This window comes from Ctenopharyngodon idella, chromosome 17 (assembly GCF_019924925.1).
Source record: "Ctenopharyngodon idella isolate HZGC_01 chromosome 17, HZGC01, whole genome shotgun sequence".
NCBI classification, from domain to species: Eukaryota; Metazoa; Chordata; class Actinopteri; order Cypriniformes; family Xenocyprididae; genus Ctenopharyngodon; species Ctenopharyngodon idella.
Window position 1 is genome coordinate 16,970,030 of NC_067236.1, and position 26,235 is coordinate 16,996,264.

The following is a 26,235-nucleotide window of genomic DNA, read 5'->3' on the forward strand; positions in this document are numbered from 1 at the left end:
GTTATAAGCATAGTTGATACATTTATTTATATATATATATATATATATATATATATATATATATATTAATGTTTATGAATGGTGTATGTTTTGGGAATGTTAAAATAAGGCCTACCTCAGTACGCTTGTTCTGTTTGCTTTGGCCTTGTAAGCGACTCTGGAAGATATAAAGAAAAATACCTCAAACAGTTGTGTGATGGTAAGATTGAGCTTTTCTTCTTAAAGGTAGATGCCTTCTAGTACACAGCAAGTCACTAAATCATGTAAAAAAAAAAAAAAAAAATTTAAATACCACGAATCTTTGAATTATTACATTTTCTTGGGTGTACTACATTTGACCTGAACAAACATCATAAAAAGGTTATAATAAATGCTATTAAAAAATGAGTTTGGTACAATTGTACTAACACTAAAAAAATAAAATTACTTGGTTATTAAAGAATGCTTAAAAATGTATGACAATGACAATTATACTGAATGTTGGGTGTAATGCATTACTAAGTAATAATTACAGTAATTTAATTACTTTTCCCTTGAAAAAGTAAAGTAAGGGATTACTCTTTATTTTTCTGTAATTTAATTACAGTTACTTCTGATGTAATTGCATTAAATACTGTATAGGATATAGAACAATTCTATATAAAACAGTGGAACTAACATAAAAAAATTAATATCTACTGTTAAAATGTATGTTTTAAATGTAACCTTTTCTCTTTAAATACTTTGGTCAGTTCAATAATAATTTATGTGATTTTATATTATTTATTTGAAAGAATTAAAAGAGCACTTTCACGTCTATCCTTGTATTGTTTAACTGGTCCAGGTTGATATTGGATTTAGGAAGTAAGTAATAAGTAATGCAAAACTTGTTAGAGAGAGTAATTAATCTAATTAGTAGCTAGTTAATTACTTTTTTAGAGTAACTTATACCCAACACTTATTATACTTAGCCTATGTTTCAATTTCTTAATACAATGCATATATAAATGTAAATCGTGTTAAAGGTAGTTGAAGCTTAATTAGCTAATTTCCAAAGACAATTCTGGGTTACACTTTATTTTAAGATGTGTAATAGGCTATAGCTACAAATAGCCTACTAATGAGAAATATTAATTAACAACATGCTATATAATTATAGAACATATATGATTAGGATTAGGGTTTGGTTTGGTTTATGGTTACTTGGTTGTAATTATGCATAATTTCTGTTATTACTATAGAAAGTAGGCTACATACATGTAATAGAGACTCTAAAATAAAGTGTTAGGCAACACAATTGCGCCCAGATTACCTGGGTTCAAACTTAAGTTTACCTGGAGCACCTCCAGTCGACACCCGAGCGTCTATAGTCGACACTTAATAATATTTATACTCTAGCACTGCGTCTAGTCGACAACTTTCTTCGGTCTGTTTGAGCACTATCACTTGGGAATAATAAGATCTTTAGTGCTCCACCTAACACTATCACTTGAGTGTGGAAGATTCTCTAGTAGTCTGCTGCGCATGCGCAGCAAAAACCCAAAGAGTCTCCAGACAATGCCTCAAAATATGCTTTAATCACGGCCGGAGGACCTCGTATCAATCACAGAGAATCACAGTATCAAAAAGAATACAACAGGTTATATAGGATAGGAGCATAGCAAAGCTTTCTGCTAGGCTGTATGATGTTCAAAAGCACATTTAGATCTTCCGAAATCATGGATTTATTCGTTGATTACTCAATATGTCTTGTTCTCCGTATATATTTAGATAAGGCGTGTTATTAAGTTTCATTTCCTTTTGTTATGTTCGGATATGATTCAGACACATACTTCCTTTGGCCCAAGGTTTAGGGACATTTAGGTTTCAAATGTTAATATTAATCCTGCAAGAATATTATAAATTAAATTAATTTATAATTTATTAATTATTATAAATTAATCCTGCAAAAAAGTAATGTTAGTTATGATTAATTTAAAATTCCATCACAACTACAAACAAAGTTTTTTTGTTCAAACCCTCCCAAATGTGATTTTCCATACAGCGGCTTTTCGAGTGTGAGTTGATAAGAACCTGGTCACGTGACGCAGCGCGCTCATAGTTCGTCCTCTCACTCACAGCAGCGCTCATCTCACAGATCTGATCTCAGAATACTGGGGGAACACTGGGACTTAAAAATGTCTATCACAGCGGAAGAGATGAAGAATAAATTACACTCTTCAGGGGATGACCTTGTTTTCTTCGTTAATGGAAAAAAGGTAAATGGATGATAAAATAATTGCATTGATTAATGTGTTTCATTAGCCTACGTCTTTCAACTTTTTTTGCTTTTGATATTTGAAGTTATTAGCCAGTATAGCCAAACAAATGTGTTTTCCATAATTAATTCTGTGCAGATCACTGAGAAGAATGCAGAGCCTGAGATAACACTCCTGACATATTTAAGGAGAAGCTGTATCCTTTTGATCTTCTGTTCTGCTGAACAGTTTCTGTGTTGAATCTGAATGCTTTTTATCCTCTAAAAAAAGTTACATCATTAGACCATAACCCCAGCATTTACGAGAGAGTTATGTTGTTGGTTAAACTGGTTTGCTGTCTGCTTGGGATTGGCTCAGTTTGTAGACTATTCATGAGGTTTGCGCACATCACAGTCTGTCAGTTTATTTCAGCACTTTAATTTTGTTATGTCTTTGCTTAGCCTATGAAAAACGCTGATTTGTTTCCACGTGATCAAGACGCAAGCCTGTCCCATAATTCATAATTCTTTACAGTAGTACTTTTTTTCGATCTCATCAATCATTTACACCACAGTTGATGCCAAACAAGTGAGATTTATTGATCCAAACATGCCGTTTTGGATTCCAGAGACTGTCATCTCTTGTTATTGACCATAAAATTGTGCATTACCGTCATTTCGTTCTTTGCAGTAATTTTGTATTTTTTATTTACACTGATTTGGTACCCTGTTTTCCTTAGTCTTGATGATTGCAGTGGGTCTGACGGGAACCAAACTGGGATGTGCTGAAGGAGGCTGTGGAGCCTGCACTGTAATGGTGTCTAAATATCATCCACATCAAAACCGGATTATGTATCTTTTTATGTACTCACATACAAAGTGCAATGCTGTCCTTAAAGTCTGTAACAGGTTCATGATAGCTGTTAATATAATTGGTAAATGATTCTGGAACTTATGCCAGAGTTATGTCCTTAATGGCGTTCTTTGAGTCACTATGCGGTTAACGCCTGTCTGGCTCCTCTATGCTCTTTGCATCACTGTGCAGTAACAACTGTGGAGGGCATCGGCAGTGTGGCAAGCAAACTCCATCCTGTACAGGTCACAATTTCATCTTATTTTCTCAGATAATGATGAGAGAAAACTATATAACACTATAACCACATTTTCCTCCTCCATTCATTAGTTTTCAACATTACTTGATATGGGCCTATTGCTGTCCTGTTCATTTGTGGTGTAGTAACAACAATAATCTTTTCATCCAGGAGCGAATTGCAAAGGCTCATGGGTCACAGTGTGGGTTCTGCACACCAGGAATTGTGATGTCTATGTACGCTCTTTTAAGAAACAACCCTCAACCCACCATGCATGACATTCAGGAAGCCTTTCAAGGTATTACTTGCTATTACTTGTCATATCTTCTGGATTTTGTTAACTTTTATCCCTCAAGACACAGGTATACTTCAATTTCCGCTTTCCGCTTTCCGCTTTCTGCTCCGTCTCGCGCACAGTTGAGCGTGCCAGCCTTTCAAAGTATACCTCTTTGGATTTTGTTTTCAAGCGCTCACGTGTGCTGTTGTACGTGTACAGTCCACATTCTCCGTTTTTCCCCGCGGAATTGGGCTAATTACTACGGAGCCCCGGACATGACATGCAAGAAAAAAATAGTAGGCTAAATAGTGCGCACGATTTACTAATTCGTTCCCTCGATTTACTAAAACATGCGTACGATTTACTATTTCGTTCCCTCGATTTACTATTTCGTTGCCTCAATTTATAAATCATGCATGATAGTAAATACGAAATAGTAAATCGTGCGCACGCGGGTTGTTTTTCATGTCCGCGGGTTGAAGCGATCCCAAATAACATGATATTTAGGCAATGGAATGCGAATTTTACCAAGGAAACCCCGCAAAAATGTTACCCCCTGGAATGGGATTTTTACCGTGGGACCCCCCTGAAATGCGATTGGGTTAGTTTTGGGCTACTTTTGAGTAGCAATTGGGCAGGTTTGTTGTGAAAACCTGGTAACCCTTGTCCGTGTGGTGACAAAAATTGGGCTGCACGCAGACGGGGTTTGCGGACGTCCACAGACCCTCCTGATGCCCCCTAGGGGTAAAAACTATGTCATACGGATAGTGAGCAGACCGTCGCGGAACGCGTACGGCTGAAGTATACTTTGGGCTTTAAGGATATTTTTTTCACAAATAAATTTTTTTGTTTTTAAATTGGTTGCACACAGGCAATTTATGTCGCTGTACTGGGTACAGACCTATTCTGGAAGGCTACAGGACATTCACGAAGGTAAAATGAATATTACATGTACATCCATATAATAATTTGCCCTAAAGTGCAGTAACTGACAGAACCTGATTTTGCCAGCCACAACATGTTCCTGGATCAACGTATTTGTTGATCTTGGAACAACATGTTTTTCAACCAGTCAGAAGTTTACAGTTTATGTCAAATTTAGGCTTACAATCAGAATTTGGTGCTTCTACATCAGTGTTATTCACCTATAATTTCCCTTTGATTTCAGGGATAACTTATGGGTAGGGTTAGATTTATGGGTAGGGATATGGTTTGGACTAAATTTTCAGACAGGAATGTTGTTCCAGGATCAACAAAATCTGTTGACGCAGGAACGTGTTTTAACTCTGCAAAATCAGGACATGCTATAAACTGCTTAATTGCCTGGATTCAGTCAGATTTACAGACTGAACAATTATTCCTTACTACAAGTACAATATGAATATTTCCTGATAGTCTGAGCTGATATGAAGAAAAATTGATGTAAAATACTCAACCGAATTATAGGCAATATCTTTTGTTTAATATCTGCCTCTTTTAATTTCAGGATGGGGGATGTTGTGGTGGGAAAGGACAAACTAATGGCTGCTGTAAGAGTAATGGATACATACAAGAGCATGTCAATGTGAGTAGAACAGACATCCAGACACCATGCTCTATTTTCACTGAGTACAAGCATGTTTTTGTCCTTAAGCCTTGCCATTTATGATAAACCTGTAGCATACTTGGATATGAAATCAATGACATGGCAGCCAATGCATTCTCATAGTAAACCAGTCACATGTTTGAACTTACACTCATAAGCATGTGAGGTCAAACCTACAGCCATGAAACAAACAGATACTCTAAGATCACTGTTTCACAATCACAGTACTGCCTATCAGTGCTGAATCTTATCTAAGGATTTTTCATCTGTAAGGTATCTGGTGCCAGTTGCCCGTTTGTACTTTTACAAACAATTCTATCATTTCTTTCTCTATTTTTAGGATAATTCAACACTTCCAGCTCAGAAATTGTATGACCAATCAGAGTTCATTCCACTGGACCCAACACAAGAGATTATTTTTCCGCCTGAGCTCATTGTGCGTATAAAATAAGTTTAATCTGCATTGATTTGATTATCATAGTAAAATGCCTGATTACTGCTTTAAATGGATGCATCAACAGTTTAAGTCATAATTGTGCTCTACAGAGTCTGAGTAAACAGCCCCAGAGAGAGCTGAGGTTTATTGGGGAACGAGTGCTTTGGATTCAACCCAGCTCCCTCAAAGAACTCCTGGAGCTGAAGGCAACCTATCCAAATGCTAAACTAGTGGTTGGGAACACAGAAGTTGGTGAGGCCCACATACATTAAGAATATTAATGACATGAAAATAGACAGATTATACAAATTATACAGGTAGATATATACAAAATGTAATCTGGATGTTGTCATTGTCATGTGACCTGCAGTGTCAGTTGCGTTGCTTAACTGCCATTTAAAACTCCTCTTTCGTGGCCTCATGGGATATTAAAGTTTCCATCAGATGCACACTAAAGAATCTCACCAGAAGTAATTGGTCATAAGGGTACTTTTCGCCTGCTGTTATATGAATACTGTGAAGTCGGACATACTACTCATTTCACATACTGTTTTTTGCCTAATATGTAGCAGGGAAGTATGCATAGATGAAGCCATGCTGTCAGTCCACGCATTAGTGATGAGGACTTTTCAGCAATTCTTTCTGCATGTTACATTGTTATGCCAGTAGGCAATGAAACGCGACTGTGTTTAATAGGGAGTAATTTAATCATTCATTCATAATGTCAGGAATAAAATGAGTGAGTGAATCATTCACTCAACCGATTTGCTTGAAAAAACTAATTCAGTCAGCAAAATTACTTTCGTTGGCAGGGCAAAAATACACTTTTTTTCTTTGTGCGTTACCCAAAGAACGCAACGCAAAACGTAATGATTTCAAGGTTTTAATTGTTTTGAGTCTCTCTTCTAGGTATTGAGATGAAGTTCAAAAATCTTCTTTACCCTGTGATTCTGGCACCAGCTTACATCTCAGAACTGAACATCATCCAACACACTCAGGACGGTAAGAGTCATATAAAGGGATGCTGTCAGTGTATGTTGTTTGATAGTTTGAAGCACATTTTATTTGTCAATACAATACATAAAGATACAGTTTTGGGGGAAACGCATTACAAGTAACGCGAGTTATGTAATCAGATTACTTTTTTAAAAATAACAAGTAAAGTAACACAAAATATCTGAGTTACTTTTTCAAATAAGTAACGCAAGTTACTTTATTTTCCCATTTATTGACTGACACCTCTCCAGTCCCCATGTTGAGAGAAATCGTGAGTAAGTGCTGAGGTGTTGTGTGTGCTGTGTGTGAACATGGTGTTTATTGTATTTCTAAATGTGAACATTCATTTACTCATTTTACTTGCACAAAAACAGATTCAGTATTCCTCAAAATAAATAAAAACTGTGAAATGTAAAGAATATTATGCAAACCTAGAATAATCAAATATGTTAAACAATACAAATATACTTTGGCCCGGTTTCACAGATAGGGCTTAGGCTATTTAATCTCACTTTATTAACTTTGCTGCTGACCTTCGATGATCCAAATCAACCAAAAGGGTGTGAAAAAGCCTTTACATTTGCCAACATTTTTTTAAATTAAAAAACAAACAGGCAAGCCAAGCCCAGGTGAGAAAACGCATTACATTTCACAAAAAGTAACTAAGTAACACAATTAGTTACTTTTTACAGAGCAACGCAATATTGTAACTCATTACTTTTGAAAGTAACTTTCCCCAACATTACAAAGATATTATAGAGTCAGAGCTGTATGTGCATCAGTGTTTCAGTGGCATGTCCCTGCTTAGGTTAATTTATAGTTGAAAGTTAATCTCTGCTGTAACAAGTATTCGGTTCACAGGCATCCAGGTTGGCGCATCAGTGACGTTAACTGTGTTGGGGGACGTGTTGCATGCAGCGGTGAAGAAGCTGCCCGCTCAAAAGACAGAGATCTTTAAGGCTGTTCTTGAGCAGTTGCGCTGGTTTGCAGGACAGCAGATCCGAAATGTTGCGGTATGTCATGTTGCTGAAGACAAAAAGTGACAAAGCGTTGGCTACACTTTGTTTTGATGGTCTCCTTTAAACATTCTGTTGACTATAAGTAACATCGCATGTCAACTAACTCTGATTAGAGTATTAGTTGATTATTTGTAGGCTGTTAGGGGTAGTGTTTTCAAAAGTACTGACTTCGGTACCAAGTCAGTACTGAAATTTTAAAAATGTGACGAAACCATCATTTCCCCCTAGCATTTTGAGCGCTGTTGAGAAGATTCTTAAACACCTCTGGCTGGCCATTGTGTTCACGTGCTCAAGAGATATATCTGCTTTCAAACACTCCCGTGTGTATCTGTGTAAGCGCGTCAAAGATATTAGCTTATGTTTTTGAATCGTTGATCATCGTAGCCAATCACAGACATATCTGTTGAGCATGTGAACATAATGGCCAATCAGAGATTTAAAATGCTAGGGGAAAATGCTGGTAAGGTGCAACATTACTTATAGTCAACAAAATGTCTAAAGGGGACCATCAAAATAAAGTGTTACCAAAGTGTTTTATGTAAGTTAATAGACTTGAAAATTAATGTTAGTTCTTAATTTAATGACTGTTTGACATAATGAAGAGCCTTGTTAACATGGTTGCTGAATCGTATTTGAATCATCAAACCTGTGAATTAAAGTTATGAATGATTCCTTTCAGTTACTTAAATATCATATTTATGCTTTCAGGCTGTTGGTGGCAATATTATGACAGCGAGTCCCATTTCAGACCTCAACCCCGTGTTTATGGCAGCTGGCTGCAAGCTCACGGTGATGTCCAAAGGTACAACACGCTGTTTTTTTTTTGTTTTTGTTTTTTTTTTCCTGTTCAAGGATCAAAGGTTGTAACAGTTCATGATCTGATATAGAATACAGAGTACAGAGAAAACATTAATTCTCTAAAAATATGCTATTCCACTCATTTTACATGCAGTCCGGCTGGACTCTGAATGTTATGGTGGTAATTACTGTAGCAGACAATAGCAATTCTATAGCAAATTAGAGATACTGTCAAAAAACTGTACAGTTTCCTGGTGTTTGACAGCTGATTGAATGATTATGGTATGTAGGGCAGGGTTTAAGGATACTGAAAGGTAAATTTTCACAGACTTTCACAGTACAGTCTAGTGTATCAGCCTAGTAACATGTACAAGGTGTTGACCCTGATTTATTGACACAATCTCCATGTTCTTTGTTTTACAGATTTTATGACAAGTTTTTGTATGAACTATAAAAAGTGTAAACTTTTAGTGTATGTTTTAGAAATTCTCTAAAAACCTTTGTCTGATGTTTAAAGGGGAGAAACGTGTTCTTGAAATGGATGACAAGTTCTTCCCTGGTTATAGGAAGACAGTTTTGAAGCCAGAGGAGATTCTGTTGTCCATTGAGATTCCATACACAAGAAAGGTCTGCAGATTCTTTTCAAAATACATTTTGTAATTGAAAGTATGATCATTTTGTCATCTATTACTCACCCTTATGTTGTTCCAAACACATACGACGTTCTATTGTCCGTGGAATACAAAAGAGATGTTGAAGAATCATGGCTATTCTTTTACATTTAATGAAAATGAATGGTGATCTGGACTGTTGAGCTCCAAAATTGGTCCATAAGACTTGGAAGTCTTCTGAAGTCTTACCATAGCATTTTGTGAAGAGAGTTATTTACTTTAGAATCTTGCCATAATTCTTGCTCTTTCTTCAACTCTTCAACTTTTGTGTTTCACTGTAAGAAAAGAAAGTTATACTGGTTAGGAAAGACATATTGGCCATGTTTCCACCTGGTATTAAGATGCGTTTTGGTCGATCAAATCACAAGTAAGCGAGTCCCCAAATCACAAGTAAGTCCCCTTTCAACCACTTCTGTCCTGATTTCTTGGAGGGGAGGGTCTATGGGCTGGTAAATGTCTGTTTTTTTTTTTTCAGATCTTTCAATCTAATGGACAAAATAAGCTTGCGCAATTTATGTATGAACTCGACCAGAGACAACGGAAAAACATACAGAGAGCATCAGCTTTCATTTCTGCTCTGATAACCGCAAGACCACGCCGAACGCTGTGAGTGTGTGTTAGAAATCAGGAATGGTGAGAGAACATTGTGCTTGGTACATTTTTCATCTTCAAACCAAACTTGGGTCTTCAGCCGACAAAATTTAAATCCTGTCTAGCTAGCGTACTTCTCATAATGTTTACGTATTAAGTCAGTAGGCGGAGAGCAGGTCTTTTGTGGCTGTTTGAACGCATTTGACCACATGAGCGTTAACACTATGAAAGCAATCCAGTCAAATGTGTTTTTGACTACCTCTGGAAGTGGTCGAAAGTGGACAAGATCAAAAGGCTTCACACCCCATTTACACCTCGTCCACTTGTGATCCGATCAACCAAAATGCATCTTAATACCAGGTGTAAACAAGATAATGATGTTACTATCTCAGTGTGATGAATCAGTCATTCTTTCAATTCGTATTCAGGGCCAGTACTTCTCAGCCTTTAAACAGTCCCCTCGCAAGGAGGATGACATCTCCATTGTCACATGTGGGATGAATGTATTCTTCAAGGAACAATCCAATATAGTGGAGAGCATCCGGATAAGCTATGGAGGAATGGCCCCTGTCACTGTCCTTGCCAAAGCCACGTGCAGCAAGTTGCTCAACAGGTAGATGATGATGCCTGGCTGGTTTAGTGGAAAATCTTTTCAGTTTCATTCCTGAATCTGAGCAGAATGACTGCATCAATTTCACAGAATTGTTATTTGTTTGCAGGCAATGGAACGAGGAGCTTCTAGAGGAAGCCTGTACCTCATTGGCCGAGGAGATGAGTCTGTCTCCCTCAGCTCCTGGTGGGATGGTAACATACAGACGCACATTGACTATCAGCCTCTTCTACAAGTTCTTCCTCACTGTGCAGCACAAACTGGCTCTGAACCTGCAGATGGAGGTTTATTTATTTATTTATTTTTTGCACGCTTAATTACATTTCAGACCTTTTTGCAAACCCATTTGACCGAATAGATCAATAGTGTTTCATTCGCAGATTGCTAGTTCTAAATCAAAAGGAAGCACACATGACATGATTGATGAAGTATTTTCAGTGAAAATGATTATTAGGTCAGCATACTGTAATCTCCACCATCATCAGACAAGGATTTAATCCGTAATCACTTATTTTTTTATTGGGGTACAGCGGTATTTCACTGGGCCTCATGCCCCAGTAAAAAAAGTTTAAATGCTCACTGAAATGCCTTGAAATTATTCTATGTGTTGATGTAATGAATGAAATGAAACAGGAAGACAGGGTGGGACATATCAAACAGCTCCTCGCCCCCTTTTTAAATTAGCCAATAGCATTTCGTTTATACTGCAGCTCGGCCAGAGCCGTTGCACTCGGTAAAGCTGCAGTTTCCTCTTAATCTCACCGTTTCTCCTCCATTATTGCTTTAAAATATAGCATTCTGTGCAGAATTCAATAGGTCGGATACGTTTTCTGGTCTGTGCCGACTCGCTCATATGATCTGCTCTGTTCTATCGTGTCTCTGGACCGGAGCAGACTGTGTGTGCACTGCAGCGGTTCGCGTGACACTATGGAATGGAAACCCAATGGAAAGCATATTTACACTGTCTGAATCATTCCCTATGCTCTATATAGTGCACTATGTGCCATTCATAATGTAAAAAAAATAGTAAATGTGACATTACTTTTCAAAATCATTGATCCATATTGGCAGAAGTGAGAGATTGTAAGTTTTGAATGCTTATATCTTCTGAATGCAAATTTTGTCATTGTTTTGAAGCACACTAACTTACACATAACAGTAAGACTAACATTCATACTAAAAGCCAAAAAACTTCCATTTTGATTTCATGGGGACTTTAACAATGCCCCTCTGTAGAACTATAATATGTCCTTGATCACATGACTATTTTAGGGTTAAAGTCGGCATGAAACAGAAGTTGTGAAAGTCTTTTCTTCCCTATTGTGAAAGTCTTTTCTTCCCTACTGTGATGTATATCCAAATGAAACGGCTTCTTCAACCAGAAAAAAATGTAGGACTGGACTTGATTTTGTACATGGGGAATTGATTGGATGGTTGTGGTTTGCTATTGGTCAATCTCATGTGAGTGATAGGTTGTCCCGCCCTCGCACCAGTAAACACGTCATCAGAGATGAGCTGCAAGAAGAAGGGGAAGTTATTTTGATTAAAGTTTAGCAGGGCACATGAATAAAAAAAATAAATAATGATGTGCACGGATAAATCATTTATAATAAATTCTTTTATATTCCATAAAAAACAAAAAAACAAGAATCGTCCATTTTGATTTCACGCTGACTTTAATTGTAAGCTGTATCTCTACAGGGTGTGACTGTGGAAGACATCCGTCCCGAATATGCTACTGCTACTGACCTCTACCAGTTGGACTCACCATCCAGTGTACAGCTCTACCAGGTACATATAAATAAGCATTTGGCAGCTTTATCTGTGTATTGTTTTGGCTGATTGCTTAACGTCATTTCTTTCTTTGCAGGCAGTTCCCCCTGGTCATAATAGTGATGATGTGGTGGGACAACCAATCATGCACCTCTCCGCTCTTAAGCAGGCCACAGGAGAAGCGGTCTACTGTGACGACATACCCTGCTACGAAAATGAGCTCCACTTGGCTTTGGTCACGAGCACTAAAGCTCATGCCCTCATAAAGTTAGTTAAAAAAGGACACACGTCATGTTTTGGAATGATTTCGTATTGGGTTAAAGCCAATTATATGTAACTTATCACCTTCACAGTGATGAGCCTACGTTGTTTTTATGACTCACGTGTCATAAAAAGGTTCAGTTCTGAACTAGATTGTTGTGATCTGAGACAATGATCATCCACGATTAAGTGTTAACTACGTGTTTATCTTTGTAGGTTTATTGACACCTCTGATGCAATAGCAGTTCCTGGAGTGGTTGCATTTATCTCTGCCAAAGACATCCCAGGAAGTAACATGACAGGACCAGTCATCTATGATGAAACAGTTTTTGCTGACGATAAGGTGGATTTATCTATATTTCAGTGCAGTTTCTGGGCAATATTTGTAACGAGAGACATTATGACAGTATTTGCCTTTTATATAGAAGTCTGTTCTTAGCTATAATGCAGAGTGAATCAGGCATGAGGCCACCATAGGACAATGATTTTTTCATTTCTCTTGCAAAACAGAGTGTATCATTTGGAAATTGTAGCAAATGATGTCACGCATATGTGACAGACTGCATGTCCATAGATTCCCGTGCAAAATGTTTCTCACATGCATCTCACTTGATTGCATAGTAGGCTACTGGATGATCAAGCGTCTTTTGATGGTATACAGTAATCATTTATTGTTGCAGTTACACGTTGACGTGTGCTTTAATGGTTAAACATCTCAGACGTGGGAAAGTTAAAAATAATCGTAATTTTCCCCAATAAAATGTCAGACATTTCTCGTCTCAGAGTGAAAAAATAAAGTTAATTGTGAGATAAAGTCACACTGTTAGAGATGAAGTTCCATTGTAAGATAATAAGTCTTATTTATGAGAAATTAAGTCACAATTATAAATTACCGATTACCTTTTTTTTTTTCTTCTGGGTTTCCGTACTTGCTTGAATCACTTTTATTTAAATGTATTTGATATGTGTCATTAACAGTATTATACACTACAGTTCAAAAGTTTGGGGTCAGTAAGATTTTTATTTTTACCTTTAAAAGAAATTAATACTTTTATTGAACAAGGACACATTAAATTGATCAAAAGTGACATTAAAGACATTTTAAACACTTATTTAATGCTGTTCTTTTGAGGTTTCTATTCAAAAGTATCACAGTTTCCGCAAAAATGTAAGCAGCAGAACTGTTTTCAATATTTGTAATAATCAGAAATGTTTCTTGAGCAGCAAATCAGCATATTAGAATGATTTCTGAAGGATCATGTGACACTGAAGACTGAAGTAATGATGCTGAAAATTCAGCTTTGCCATCACAGGAATAAATTACATTTCAAAATATATTAAAATAGAAAACAGTTATTTTAAATTGTAATAATATTCACATTTATCAAATAAACGCAGCCGTGATGAGCATAACACTGTCAAAAACATTTAAAAAAAATCTTTTTGATAGGCAGTTTGCTTGATATATTTCACATACATATTATTCGTCACTTTTGCTCATTCATGTAGAGCTCATGGTTTTTTTCCCCACATTGATCTTGCATGCTAGGTCACATGTGTTGGACATATAGTGGGGGCCATTGTGGCAGACACACAGGCTCATGCTCAGAGAGCAGCCAAAGCTGTGAAGATCAGCTATGAGGAACTGCAGCCTGTGATTGTCACTATTCAGGTTTGTATTTATGTGTGCACATACACACAATGGGCCTCATTCATGAAACACGAGCAGAACTAATTTTTGTGTAAATCGCTCATAAAGCCGCTCTGACGTAAATTTTCGGATTCATGAAAATGTTCGTAATTTCAAAATGTTAGTTGGTACGAAAGAAATGTACACCTGCTCACTACTACGTGTAACTGGTGTGTAAAACATTTGAACGATCTCTGTTCTTTTAGGCAAACTGATGACTGCATTTTGATGCATTATATACCATAATAATATTTTACTAGTTTGTTTGCCCTGTATTTTGTATGTTTTTGTTATTTTGTAGCTCAGAGTTGAAAACTGTTTAACTTAAACACAGCGCTCATCACTGTTACTTTTAACCCAGCCGTCCAATCACAGTGGAGGAGGGCTGGACAAATACTACACCGACCAATCATCCTTATTGTACACCGACTAACAATAATGGAGAAGTTAATATTGCTGGTTACTGCACTTTTATATTCAGTAATATTCTTCAAAATGAGATACTAGTAACATGTTACTGCTGTGGATATTCCAAATCATAGCAACCAAAGAGTCTTAGCTGGAAAAAACACTGTGCCTCCAAAGCGCCCCAGCTGGCTTTACGAAAGTTTCATAAATGAGGCCCAATGGATGTAAAGTGGTGACTTAAAGGATTAGTTCACTTTAAAATGAAAATTACCCCAAGATTTACTCACCCTCAAGCCATCCTAGGTGTATATGACTTTCTTCCGTATTCAACTTATGAAGAAAGTGTAAAACTCTCGCAGTTCAAAAAAAAGCGTCTTCGTAAGTTGAATATGGAAGGTGGTCTGGCGGAAGCTAGATATTTTACTTTATAACTTGTTTAAATATGGATATTTTTCTTACACAAATGCATCGCTTCGCTTCAGAAGGCTTTTATTAACCCCCCGGAGCCGTATAGAGTACGTTCATAATGGATGGATGCACTTTCTTGAGCTTCATATTCGTTGGTATCGCTTACTGCCATTATAAAGCCTGGATGCGTCAGGATATTTATTAATATAACTCCGGTTGTGTTCATCAGAAAGAAGAAAGTCATATACACCTTGGATGGCTTGAGGGTGAATAAAGCTTGGGGTAATTTTCATTTTAAAGTGAACTAATCATTTAAAGTTGCATATTGAACAAAAGTAAATGTGTTTCAAAATTGAAATGTGTTAATGTTACCATGGTCCTAATAGGACTGTCAATATGACATGGCAACAGACCTACAACTCACTTTTGGGTTTGGTTATGTGCTCTGACCTCTCACCGTTGCTTAGTGCTTTTCCTGCTGTCATCATTACATAACAGGATTTTTCAAGGTTTTCAGAGAAACAGTTCAAAAATACACACAACATAAAGATAAGCTTGACTGGTTTGCTAACATGTTTGCGTTCACTCTTTCAAACAGGATGCTATTACCAACCAGTCCTTCTATCAGCCGGTGAGAAGTATAGAGAGAGGAGATGTTGCACAAGGATTCAAAAACTCTGATCACATCCTGCATGGTATAATCATGTTTTTATTTTAAAATGATAGTAGTTATTCCATCCACCTGTTTATATGCACATTTTGGGATACTGCATACAAAAACACTGCATGGAAATGCCAAGATGCGCAGAAATTCTAAAAATGCGCTCAATTGAGGCAGATTTTATCCAATAAATAGACATGCGCATAAACTACAATGGAAACACGTTTAACAAAAAACTCTTTGCCTCGACAGTGGATGCTATTAACTAACAAGAAATTCTGATTAATGAATTAGTAAGTAATAGCGCTCAGTTGAATGAGGTAGTTCATTATTAGCTAATCAGTAACTATTCAGCAATTTTTACTGAATATTACTTAATTCACATCATTTAAAGGAATGTGTTTATTCATGAAACAGGAAGTCTGTACTCTGATGATAAATGTGCACAAAGTCTGTGGTAGATCTGCAGTTTTCTCCTTCCCACCATTTATATTCTGTTCATACCTGTTTCTCCATAATTTGATGAGCTGACTCAACATATGTGATTCTGCAGGTGAGATGCACATTGGAGGACAGGAACACTTTTATCTGGAGACTAATTGCACGCTGGCTGTCCCAAGTGGAGAGGATGGGGAAATGGAGCTGTTTGTGTCCACACAGTCAGCCACCAAGACTCAAGTAAACATATATAAGAATCACTCTCTGTAGGGGATTGGTGCAAGATAATGATTCAGATTCACATTCTCAATCTAAACAAAGTTTATATTAAGGGCAGGAAAATGCACTGAATTTGTGCTTTGTGCAAAGAAAATGCTAAGAAACCAGTTTGATGTTCAGTATTAATAGTAATTATACAGTCAAACCAAAAATTATTCAGATATTTTTGATATTTTTACTAGTGGGTGCAGGACACTATAGTTCATTTATGTAAGTGAGGATAGCAAAATAAACTGAAATATTATACCCAAAAATTCTTCATACAGTGGACTACCAGTAAAATTGATAAAAATTTGGAATCAAAAATTATTCAGACACTTTGACCTGACCATGTTTTGCTTAAGTGTTATCTGACATAATTAAGATTAATTTTTTTCTGACACAGTTTAACTCTGAGATTTTGTCATAGTTCATTACCATATTTAAACTATAGTGAATAAACTGTATTAATGAATGAAATGTTCAAGGTGTCTGAATACATTTTGGTTTGACTGTATGAATTAATAACATTCAGAAAGTTAAGAAATATTAATTTAATCTTCAGAATTTCGTTAATGTGTGTTAATATTAATTTGAGTAATGTGTTTGTTTATAACTGATACCAGTTACTCTGAAACAAGTTGATGAAATAGAAATGAGAATAAAGTTTTTATTTGCATTTCTTTCAAAATATAATAATTAAAACTATAATGATTAACTATTAATTATAATGAAATTATCATTAATTTAAAAGAAGGTATAAACCCCAAACTATCGTTATTGGTATCAGGAGATATCACTCTGAATAAACGGCTATCTGTACCGTGTTCATCTTCAGAACACAAATTAAGATATTTTTGATAAAATCCGATGGCTCAGTGAGGCCTCCATTGACACCAGGATAAATAACTCTTTCAAATGCCCAGAAAGCTACTAAAGACATATTTAAAACAGTTCATGTGACTACAGTGGCTCAACCTTAATGTTATGAAGCGACGAGAATACTTTTTGTGTGCCAAAAAAAACAAAATAACGACTTTATTCAACAATATCTAGCGATGGGTGATTTCAAAACACTGCTTCATGAAGCTTCAAAGCTTTACAAATCTTTTGTTTCGAATCAGTGGTTCGGAGTGTGTATCAAACTGCCAAAGTCACGCGATTGCAGTAAACAAGGCTTAGTTACATCATAAGTGTTTCGAAACATTTTGAAATTTCAATGGTTCATGTGAACCACTGATTCAAAATAAAAGATTCATAAAGCTTCCTTTCTGGGCATTTGTAAGTGTTAATTATCTTGCAATAGAGGCCTCACTGAGCCATCGGATTTTATCAACAATATCTTAATTTGTGTTCTGAAGATGAACGAAGGTCTTACGGGTGTAGAACGACATGAGGGTGAGTAATTAATGACAAAATTTTCATTTTTGGGTAAACTAACCCTTTAATTGTAAAATTTTATAAATGAAATATTTATTTTTATATTTTTTTATATTTTACTTTATTAATATTTATTTATTATTTAATTTAAATGAATAAAACAATAATATTTAATTATTATACATTTTATTTAATAAGTAATATAAGATATTTAATGACATTATTATTATTATTAGAGATTATTGTTAATAGATAGATAGATAGATAGATAGATAGATAGATAGATAGAATGAGTTAGTAACAAAAAATATGACAGGATTATTAATGTTGCAAAATATAATGTTGATTGAACTGTCCTTATGCAAATGATGTGCTGTGATTGGCTCAGGCGCTTGTGGCTAAAGCTCTCGGAGTGCCTGCCAACCGGGTCGTGTGTCGTGTAAAGAGGATGGGAGGAGGATTTGGAGGGAAAGAGAGTCGGAGCACCATTCTCTCCACAGTGGTTGCTGTTGCCGCACATACGTATGAAAAATATATAACAAATTAATGTAACAGCATTGATGTGCCTCATTATATAAAGGGAGGCTGTATGTAACATTGTGGAAGTTGAACATTTAGTTTTGTCTTTCAATCAGGGTCAAGCGACCGGTTCGCTGCATGTTAGATCGTGATGAGGACATGCTGGTCACAGGCGGTCGGCATCCATTCTTTGGTCGTTACAAGGTGAGAAATTAGCTAGATATTGTCTTTGTTCTTGGTAGACTTTTCTCAGACACTATCACTCTGTAATCTCACGTCTAGGTTGGTTACATGAACAATGGAAGAGTGAATGCACTTGATGTGACGCTCTACAGCAATGTGGGCAATTCACAAGACCTGTCATTGTCAGTGAGTATCCCTAAGTTTTGAGCATCTGTTGCCCCCTGGTGGTCAGTGAGACACATTACAAGATTTTTTTTTTTTTTTACCCTCCAAGCCTAAAAATGTGCATCCTGTTTCTCAATGCACAGATCCTGGAGAGGTCACTATTCCACATGGATAACTCCTACAACATTCCTAACATTCGTGGCACAGGCTACATGTGTAAAACCAACCTGCCGTCTAACTCTGCGTTCAGAGGCTTTGGTGGGCCGCAGGGCATGATGATCGCAGAGAGCTGGATGAGTGATGTGGCTTTGAGCTGCGGTCTGCCGGCAGAAGAGGTTCATACTGCATCTTCCTCTCTCTCATCATAGTCCATACAGATCACTTGTAACATGATCCTTTACTAATTCCAGGTGAGGAGGTTGAACTTGTATAAGGAGGGAGATCTCACACCCTTTAATCAACGTCTGGACCAGTTTACCATTGATCGCTGCTGGGAGGAGTGCATGCAGCTCTCAGACTTCAACAAGCGCAAGGATGCAGTGGAACAATACAACAGGTCAGAAATAGTCTCAGATATTAAGCTTATCAACACAACTCAGAGTTTGTGCAGCCCAACGGGACATATCAAGTCAAGTCACCTTTATTTATATAGCGCTTTATACAATACAGATTGTTTTAAAGCAGCTTTACAGTGATAACAGGAAAATTATGCATTCCGTCGTCATCCGTCATCCGTTCTCATACAACAGCGTCAGTACAGTCAGATCAATAATATTGTTGAATATTAAGTGTAAGACAAATCATAAGTAGTGCTGTCTAATGATTAATCGCGATTAATTGCATCCAAAATAAAAGTTTGTGTTTACATAATGTATGTGTGTGTACTGTGTATATTTATTATGTATATAGAAATACATGTATATGTATATATTTAGAAATACACACGCATGCATGTATATATTTAAGAAAAATGTATTATATTTATATATAAGATATTTATTTATTTGTATGTGTATGTATTTATAAACACATACACATACATGTATATACAGTATTTAAGAAATATTTACATGTATATATATTTATATATAATTTAAATTATAATTAAAATATTATTGATTTTTATATTTTATATTTTTCTTAAATATATACATGTATATGTATATATTTAGAAATACACACACATGCATGTATATATTTAACAAAAATGTATTATATTTATATATAAGATATTTATTTATTTGTATGTATTTATAAACACATACACATACATGTATATATAGTATTTAAGAAATATTTACATGTGTGTATATATATATATATATATATATAAAATTCTAATTATATATAAATATTTATTGATTTTTATATTTTATATTTTTCTTAAATATATACATGTATATGTATATATTTAGAAATACACACACATGCATGTATATATTTAACAAAAATGTATTATATTTATATATAAATATTTATAATTATAGATAGATATTAATATTAAATATTTATAATATAATTATAATTATATATAAATAAATAAATTTAAATATATATACATGTAAATATTTCTTAAATATATATGTATGTGTGTGTATTTCTATATACATAATAAATATATACAGTATACACACATATTATGTAAACACAAACTTTTATTTTGGATGCGATTAATTGTTTGACAGCACTAAAGAAAACAGGTTTTCTTTGGTATGTTGAGATGTGTACTGAAAATTATATTTATATTATACCTTTTTGACATTATAAGATTAAAAACATTACAAAAGTGTAAACAAATATTAAAAATGATGATAAAATATAAACTTAAAATGTACATGTAATATAAGTTATGATGTAAAATGTATAATAATAAAATTTATAAATAACTAATGAAAAATAATGTGAAAAAAATATTTTTTATGTTTTATTTACTCATATTCTATACACTTCAGTGTCAATAGAACAGTGTCAGAGTTGTTATTAACTAAAGCTAAAATTAACTTAAAAATAAGATCATGTTCGTTATTTGAAATAAAAACAAATATTAGATGACAGAGTTAAAAGAAAAATAGGAATGTTGTGTTGACATCTGATTGAAATAAATAAGTTTAGGTTGAAGTATTAAAACTGAAATAAAAATAAATGAACACTAAATAGAAATATAAAAAAAAAAAAAAAACTAATAAAAATGACAAAAGCACTTTAAAATTAAAATTAAAACAGAAAATATAAATATAAAATTGTTAAATAAATTTAATAAAAGAAATTTAAAAGAAAATTAAAAATATGAATAAAAACTATAACAGTATAGAAATAATACTAAAGTGACACAGAGCAGCATAAGATGTCATTTCATGAAGAGAGATTTTTTTTTTTTTTTTTTTATTTGGATGAAACTGTAAATATGTTTTCAGTTCAGGTACTGGGTAAGATCTGCTGTAATCCTTTCATTCCAGGCAGCACCGTTGGACCAAGAGAGGGTTGTCCATCATTCCCACCAAGTTTGGCATCAGCTTCACTGCTGTCTTCCTCAACCAGGTCAGCCATCTTCTGCTCAGGCTCTAAATAATTATTAGAAAGAGGTGATTGGCTATATGTATGTGATGCACATTTTTGATTCAGGCAGGAGCGTTGGTACTTGTGTATTCAGATGGTTCGGTTCTACTAACTCATGGTGGAACAGAGATGGGGCAAGGCCTGCACACTAAAATGGTCCAGGTAATGCAAACAAAACACAACAACAACAACAAAAAATACTATATTAAGATGTTGATCACATCTGTTTATATTAATTTTTGTTTTGTGCAGGTGGCCAGTAAAACTCTTGGAATCCCCAGCACAAAGATTCACATCACAGAGACCAGCACTAACACAGTTCCCAACACCAGCCCTACGGCCGCCTCCGCCTCCTCAGACCTTAACGGCATGGCCGTCTATGTAAGGCTCATGCAGCAGAAACTCAAAGATATGATGGTTTTTTTTTTTTTTTTTTATGTACACTGCCTACAAAAAACCTACTTTAGCTCAATAATAACTTTTTCCTAGAGCTGCTGTAAAGCCAAAACAATCTCTATCCATTAATTTTCCTATTATCACTGTGAAGCTGCTTTGAAACAATCTGTATTGTGAAAAGCGCAATATAAATGAAGATGACTTGACTTTGGGGTCAGTAAGATTTTTTTAAAATCTATATTAAATTGATCAAAAGTAACAAAAAAGTAAATTTTTACATAGTTATTTTTTAACTTTATTCATCGAAGAATCATCTGTATCACAGTTTCCATAAAAGTAATAAGCAGCACTACTGTTTTCAACATTGATAATGAAAAGAAATGTTTATTGCGCACCAAATCAGCATATTAGAATGATTTCTGAAGGATCATGTGACACTGAAGACTGAAGAGTAATGATGCTGAAAATTCAGCTTTGCAATCACACGAATAAATTACATTTAAAAAAAAAATTTAAAATACAAAGGAATTATTTTCAATTGTGATAATATTTCACAGTATTACTGTATTTTTGATCAAATTAATGCAACCTTGGTGAGCATAAGAAAAAAATGACTGACCCCATAAGAGTAGGGTTGTTTAACAATTAGTTGTGATTAATCGCTGTTTAACGATTAATCACGATTAATTGCACCCAAAATAAAAGTTTGTTTACACATAATATATGTTTGTACTATGTATAATTATTTTGTATTTATAAACACATACACATACATGTATATATTTAAGAAATATTTACATGTATAGATTTATATTTATATATTTAAATATAAATATTTTTATATTTTATATTTTATAAATACAACATAAATATACACAGTACACACACATATTTTATGTATTTTATTCTGGATGCGATTAATCGTTATTAATCATTAAACAGCCATAAGTGTATGTCAGCCATCAAATTAATGCACTATATTATTAAAAATCAACATTTGTCATAATCAATAATTTCACACAAATCTGTCCCATAGAATGCTTGCCAGACTTTACTACAGAGACTTCAGCCTTACAAAGACAAAAACCCCAAAGGCTGCTGGGAGGATTGGGTCAGTATCTAGTTTTTGCATGTAATTATTCATTAATTGTTTGAATATATATATATATATATATATATGATATGATATTATATCTATTGCAGGTGAAAGCAGCCTATTTTGACAGAGTAAATCTGTCTGCCAATGGATTTTACAAGTATGTTCATTTCTTAATGTCCTCTTCAGCTAACAAACTAATCAAATTCTAATAAATTTCGATAAATTTGACAAAATTTGACATTTTCACAGTACTAATCACTTTGGTTCTCATAGAAATAAGAGTTCTATTAATCTGATTGTATTATATAGGACTCCAGATCTTGGCTATGACTTTGACACAAATATAGGAAGGCCATTTAACTACTTCAGCTATGGTGTGGCTGTCTCAGAGGTGGAGATAGACTGTCTAACCGGCAGTCACAAGGTAATGCCAATGTGAATTGTGTATTTGTTATGTTCAAATGCCAGTTTGACTGACCACGGGACATCCGGTCTACATAACGGGTTACATATTTGAGACGCAAGCTAATAATATAACTGTCTGTCTCCTGTCAGAATCTTCATACATCCATAGTCATGGATGTGGGCAAGAGTTTAAATCCGGCATTGGACATTGGACAGGTATTTCATCTGAAATAAAAAAGCAGATAACTCTATTATCAGTTCATCATGAATATTATCTGATTTATGGCTGCGTGTGCAGGTGGAGGGCGGGTTCATGCAAGGTTTAGGTCTGTTCACGCTAGAGGAGCTACGCTACTCTCCTGATGGTTACCTATATACTCGCGGACCAGGCATGTATAAGATTCCCGCTTTTGGGGATATTCCCATTGAATTAAAGGTCTCGCTGCTCAGAGACGCTCCCAACGAGAGGGCCATCTTCTCCTCAAAGGTTAGTCGAACCACGACACTCCACAGTAAGATCATAGTTTGTGTCTATTAACCTTTATGGCTGTGTGCTTGTGCTCAGGCTGTGGGCGAGCCTCCTCTCTTTCTGGCGGCCTCAGTGTTTTATGCCATTAAAGATGCCATCACTGCTGCCAGGACTGAGTCCGGCCTGACTGGACCCTTCAGACTGGACAGCCCCGCTACGCCTGAACGGATACGAAATGCATGTGAGGACAAGTTTACTAAACTGGTATGTAGTAACTTTTTAATGCTCACAGAGCTGCATAATGATTCAAGATAAAAATAAACATTGCATCAAATCTGACTGAAAATGAGTTCATTATACATTCTCAAATCAAGTCAGACACTACTGTTCAAAAGTTTGGGACAAAGGACGCATTAAATTGATCAAAAGTGACAGTACAGACATTTACAATGTTACAAAAGATTTCTATCTCAAATAAATGCTGTTCTATTCATCGAAGAATCCTGAAAAAATGTATTTCAATTTTCATATCAAATGCTTTTGATAGGGCCTACTGAAGTTCACTAAGTGTTGTTGAGTCTTAAAAATGTGTATGTCTTCGTTTTAGTGCCCTCCTGCGGATCCTGGCACCTTTACTCCATGGTCAGTGCACGTGTAAGACACAGCAAACTCAATTTAAAGTCAAGATCAAATCAAAATGGGCCCTATAATGCACATTCTTGGTCTTGTGTAATGATTCTTCAGTGCATGTTGTTCCAAAGAAAAAATTTGCATGTATTTGTTATCTTGAAACCTACATTTTTCATGTTGACTTTAATACCTCTCAGCATTCAAAGCGCACAATAGTGAACACAGACATTAAGTGATGAACGATAATTGCCAAAGAAACAGAACGGAGGATTTTGTCCTGAGCAGATTATACTGTGAAGAAAAAAAGTGTTTTTATTACCTCACTGTGCTCTAAGTGAAGCTGCATTATATGAACAGGTAAAAGTGTAAAAAGTGCACTAAGTCATTTTTTTTTTTTTTTTCATGTTATTCCATTGTAGAAATACACACTTGTCACCCATTATTATTATTATTATTATTATTATTATTTGTTACAGAAATTGTGGTAACACTTTACAATAAGGTTCATTAGTTAACTACATTAGTTAACATGAACTAATAATGAATACAGCATTTATTAATCTTTGTTAATGTGTATGTCAACATTTACTAATACAGTAAAATCTTGTTAACATTAATTAATGCCCTGTGAACTAACATGAACAACTGTATTTTCATTAACTAACGTTAACGAAGATTAGCAAATACAGTAACAAATGTAGGTAACACTTTATTTTACAGTGTCCTTGTTACACATGTTACATGTACATGTTACTGTAGTAATTACTATAAATTGTGCATAATTACATGTAACTAACTCTAAACCACAACCTAACCCTAACATAACCCTATAGTAAGTACATGTAGTTAATTCTTATTACTCAGTACTTAAATATATAATTACACTGTAACACGGACACCTTAAAATAAAGTGTAACCCAAATGTATTGCTAGTTCATGTTAGTTAATACATTAACTAATGTTTAACTAATGAACCTTATTGTAAACTTACTGAAATTGTTAAAAAACTAGGGGGATAACGAGATCTGGTCATGTGATCTCAACATGATAGAAAAGGGAAGCCATTTTTATGTAGAATCAAACAGCTTCTTTTTTTTTTTTCTTTTTTTTTTTTTATTCATCTAATGTGGGTGAACAGTACAGCACAAAAAAAATGCTTAGTGCCACTTTAAATACTAATACTACCCAGCTAACAAAAATATGCTCTAAGAATGTTTTGCTAATGTTCCCATTAAGTTCCCAGAAATAAAACTTTAAAAGAAAACGTCCAATTATTTAAATGTAAAAAAACAGTTTGTTATGCGAATGTTAAGGAAACATTCCATTTTTATCATTCTTCAAACAATATGAAAATGTTTATTTTTGAAACTTTCTGAAATAACTAACATTTAAAAAAAGATGTCTAACTAAAACATTTCAGAAAAATGCTCCACAAACAACATTATTAAAGTCCAGATAACTTTAAACAAACATTCTGTTAATGTTACTGAAGGAACTAAGCTTGCCAAAACACCAGCTGAAGTTCTGAGAATGTTCTGTTAGCTGGGTAAATACTAAGATGATTTTATTGTTTATGTAGAATTTTAATGTACTTACGACAATTTAATTAAATTATGGTTTACTACAATATAAATAGTAAATTATATTTATGATTCAGGTTAGAGTGTTGCCATATTTAATTTAAATTGTCATAATTAGATGATTACTATGCATATTCATATGTAGGCTCAATGTTGTATCTTGTTGCAAATTATGAGTTCCTCAAAGATTTAAGAGTTAAGAGTTATTGTTGATGAATGATTTTATGTATATCAAAAAAAGCCAAAAGTGCCAAAATTTCAAAACACCTAACAATATTAAATAAAAGCTTGTTCTGACATACAGTTCTTGTTCTGATACCTTACTGAAAGTGAAAGTGGCATGTGAAGGCCAAGTATGTTAATTAGAATTTGTCCTCTGCATTTAACCCATTCAGTAGTGAACACACACACCCAGATCAGTGGGCAGCCATTTTTACTGTGGTGCCCAGGGAGCGATTGGGGGTTAGAACCCACAACCTTCAGGATACCAGTCTGACTCTCTAACCATTAGGCCACAACTGCCCCTTATTAAGGCTTTTATAATGTTGTTTGTCGATGAAAAGCTCTCTCCTCTGAGAGTGACCATGTATTCAGTAGAATCTTACCAGATTCTGGACACTCTTTGTGTTCCCTATGACTTCATTTTAATCACTCCATTGTAGCTGTG

General features: G+C 34.8%; 1 protein-coding gene and 1 long non-coding RNA gene across 2 annotated transcripts; one reads left to right on the forward strand and one right to left on the reverse strand.

The window, feature by feature from the left end:
* The first annotated feature begins 2,068 nt into the window (after positions 1-2,068).
* Positions 2,069-25,871, forward strand: xdh (xanthine dehydrogenase). Its single transcript, XM_051867274.1, has 36 exons — positions 2,069-2,237; positions 2,376-2,433; positions 2,971-3,067; positions 3,205-3,313; positions 3,478-3,604; positions 4,455-4,516; positions 5,070-5,147; positions 5,509-5,604; positions 5,715-5,856; positions 6,514-6,606; positions 7,462-7,613; positions 8,328-8,421; positions 8,935-9,044; positions 10,108-10,292; positions 10,399-10,573; positions 11,991-12,080; positions 12,160-12,329; positions 12,540-12,666; positions 13,873-13,995; positions 15,428-15,524; positions 16,044-16,168; positions 17,955-18,088; positions 18,202-18,289; positions 18,368-18,454; positions 18,577-18,768; positions 18,844-18,989; positions 20,890-20,971; positions 21,056-21,151; positions 21,242-21,370; positions 22,422-22,496; positions 22,589-22,641; positions 22,794-22,908; positions 23,040-23,105; positions 23,188-23,376; positions 23,455-23,622; positions 23,966-25,871. Exons 1-36 carry the CDS (start codon positions 2,157-2,159, stop codon positions 24,014-24,016), a joined length of 4,062 nt encoding a protein of 1,353 aa, XP_051723234.1. The 5' UTR covers positions 2,069-2,156; the 3' UTR covers positions 24,017-25,871.
* On the reverse strand, positions 20,779-23,570 carry LOC127498191 (uncharacterized). The gene is made up of 2 exons (XR_007925829.1): positions 23,429-23,570; positions 20,779-20,994 (listed from the first exon to the last, which is right to left on the reverse strand). It is a non-coding gene; the product is annotated as an uncharacterized LOC127498191 (long non-coding RNA).
* Positions 25,872-26,235: the final 364 nt, after the last annotated feature.

Excerpts from the sequence above, each read along its gene's own strand:
- xdh (XM_051867274.1), top strand. The coding sequence starts at position 2,157 with ATGTCTATCACAGCGGAAGAGATGAAGAATAAATTACACTCTTCAGGG. Across the intron at positions 2,434-2,970 it reads GACATATTTAAGGAGAAGCT|TGGGTCTGACGGGAACCAAA; the intron begins GTATCCTTTTGA and ends TGATGATTGCAG. Across the intron at positions 3,068-3,204 it reads CCACATCAAAACCGGATTAT|TCACTATGCGGTTAACGCCT; the intron begins GTATCTTTTTAT and ends GCGTTCTTTGAG.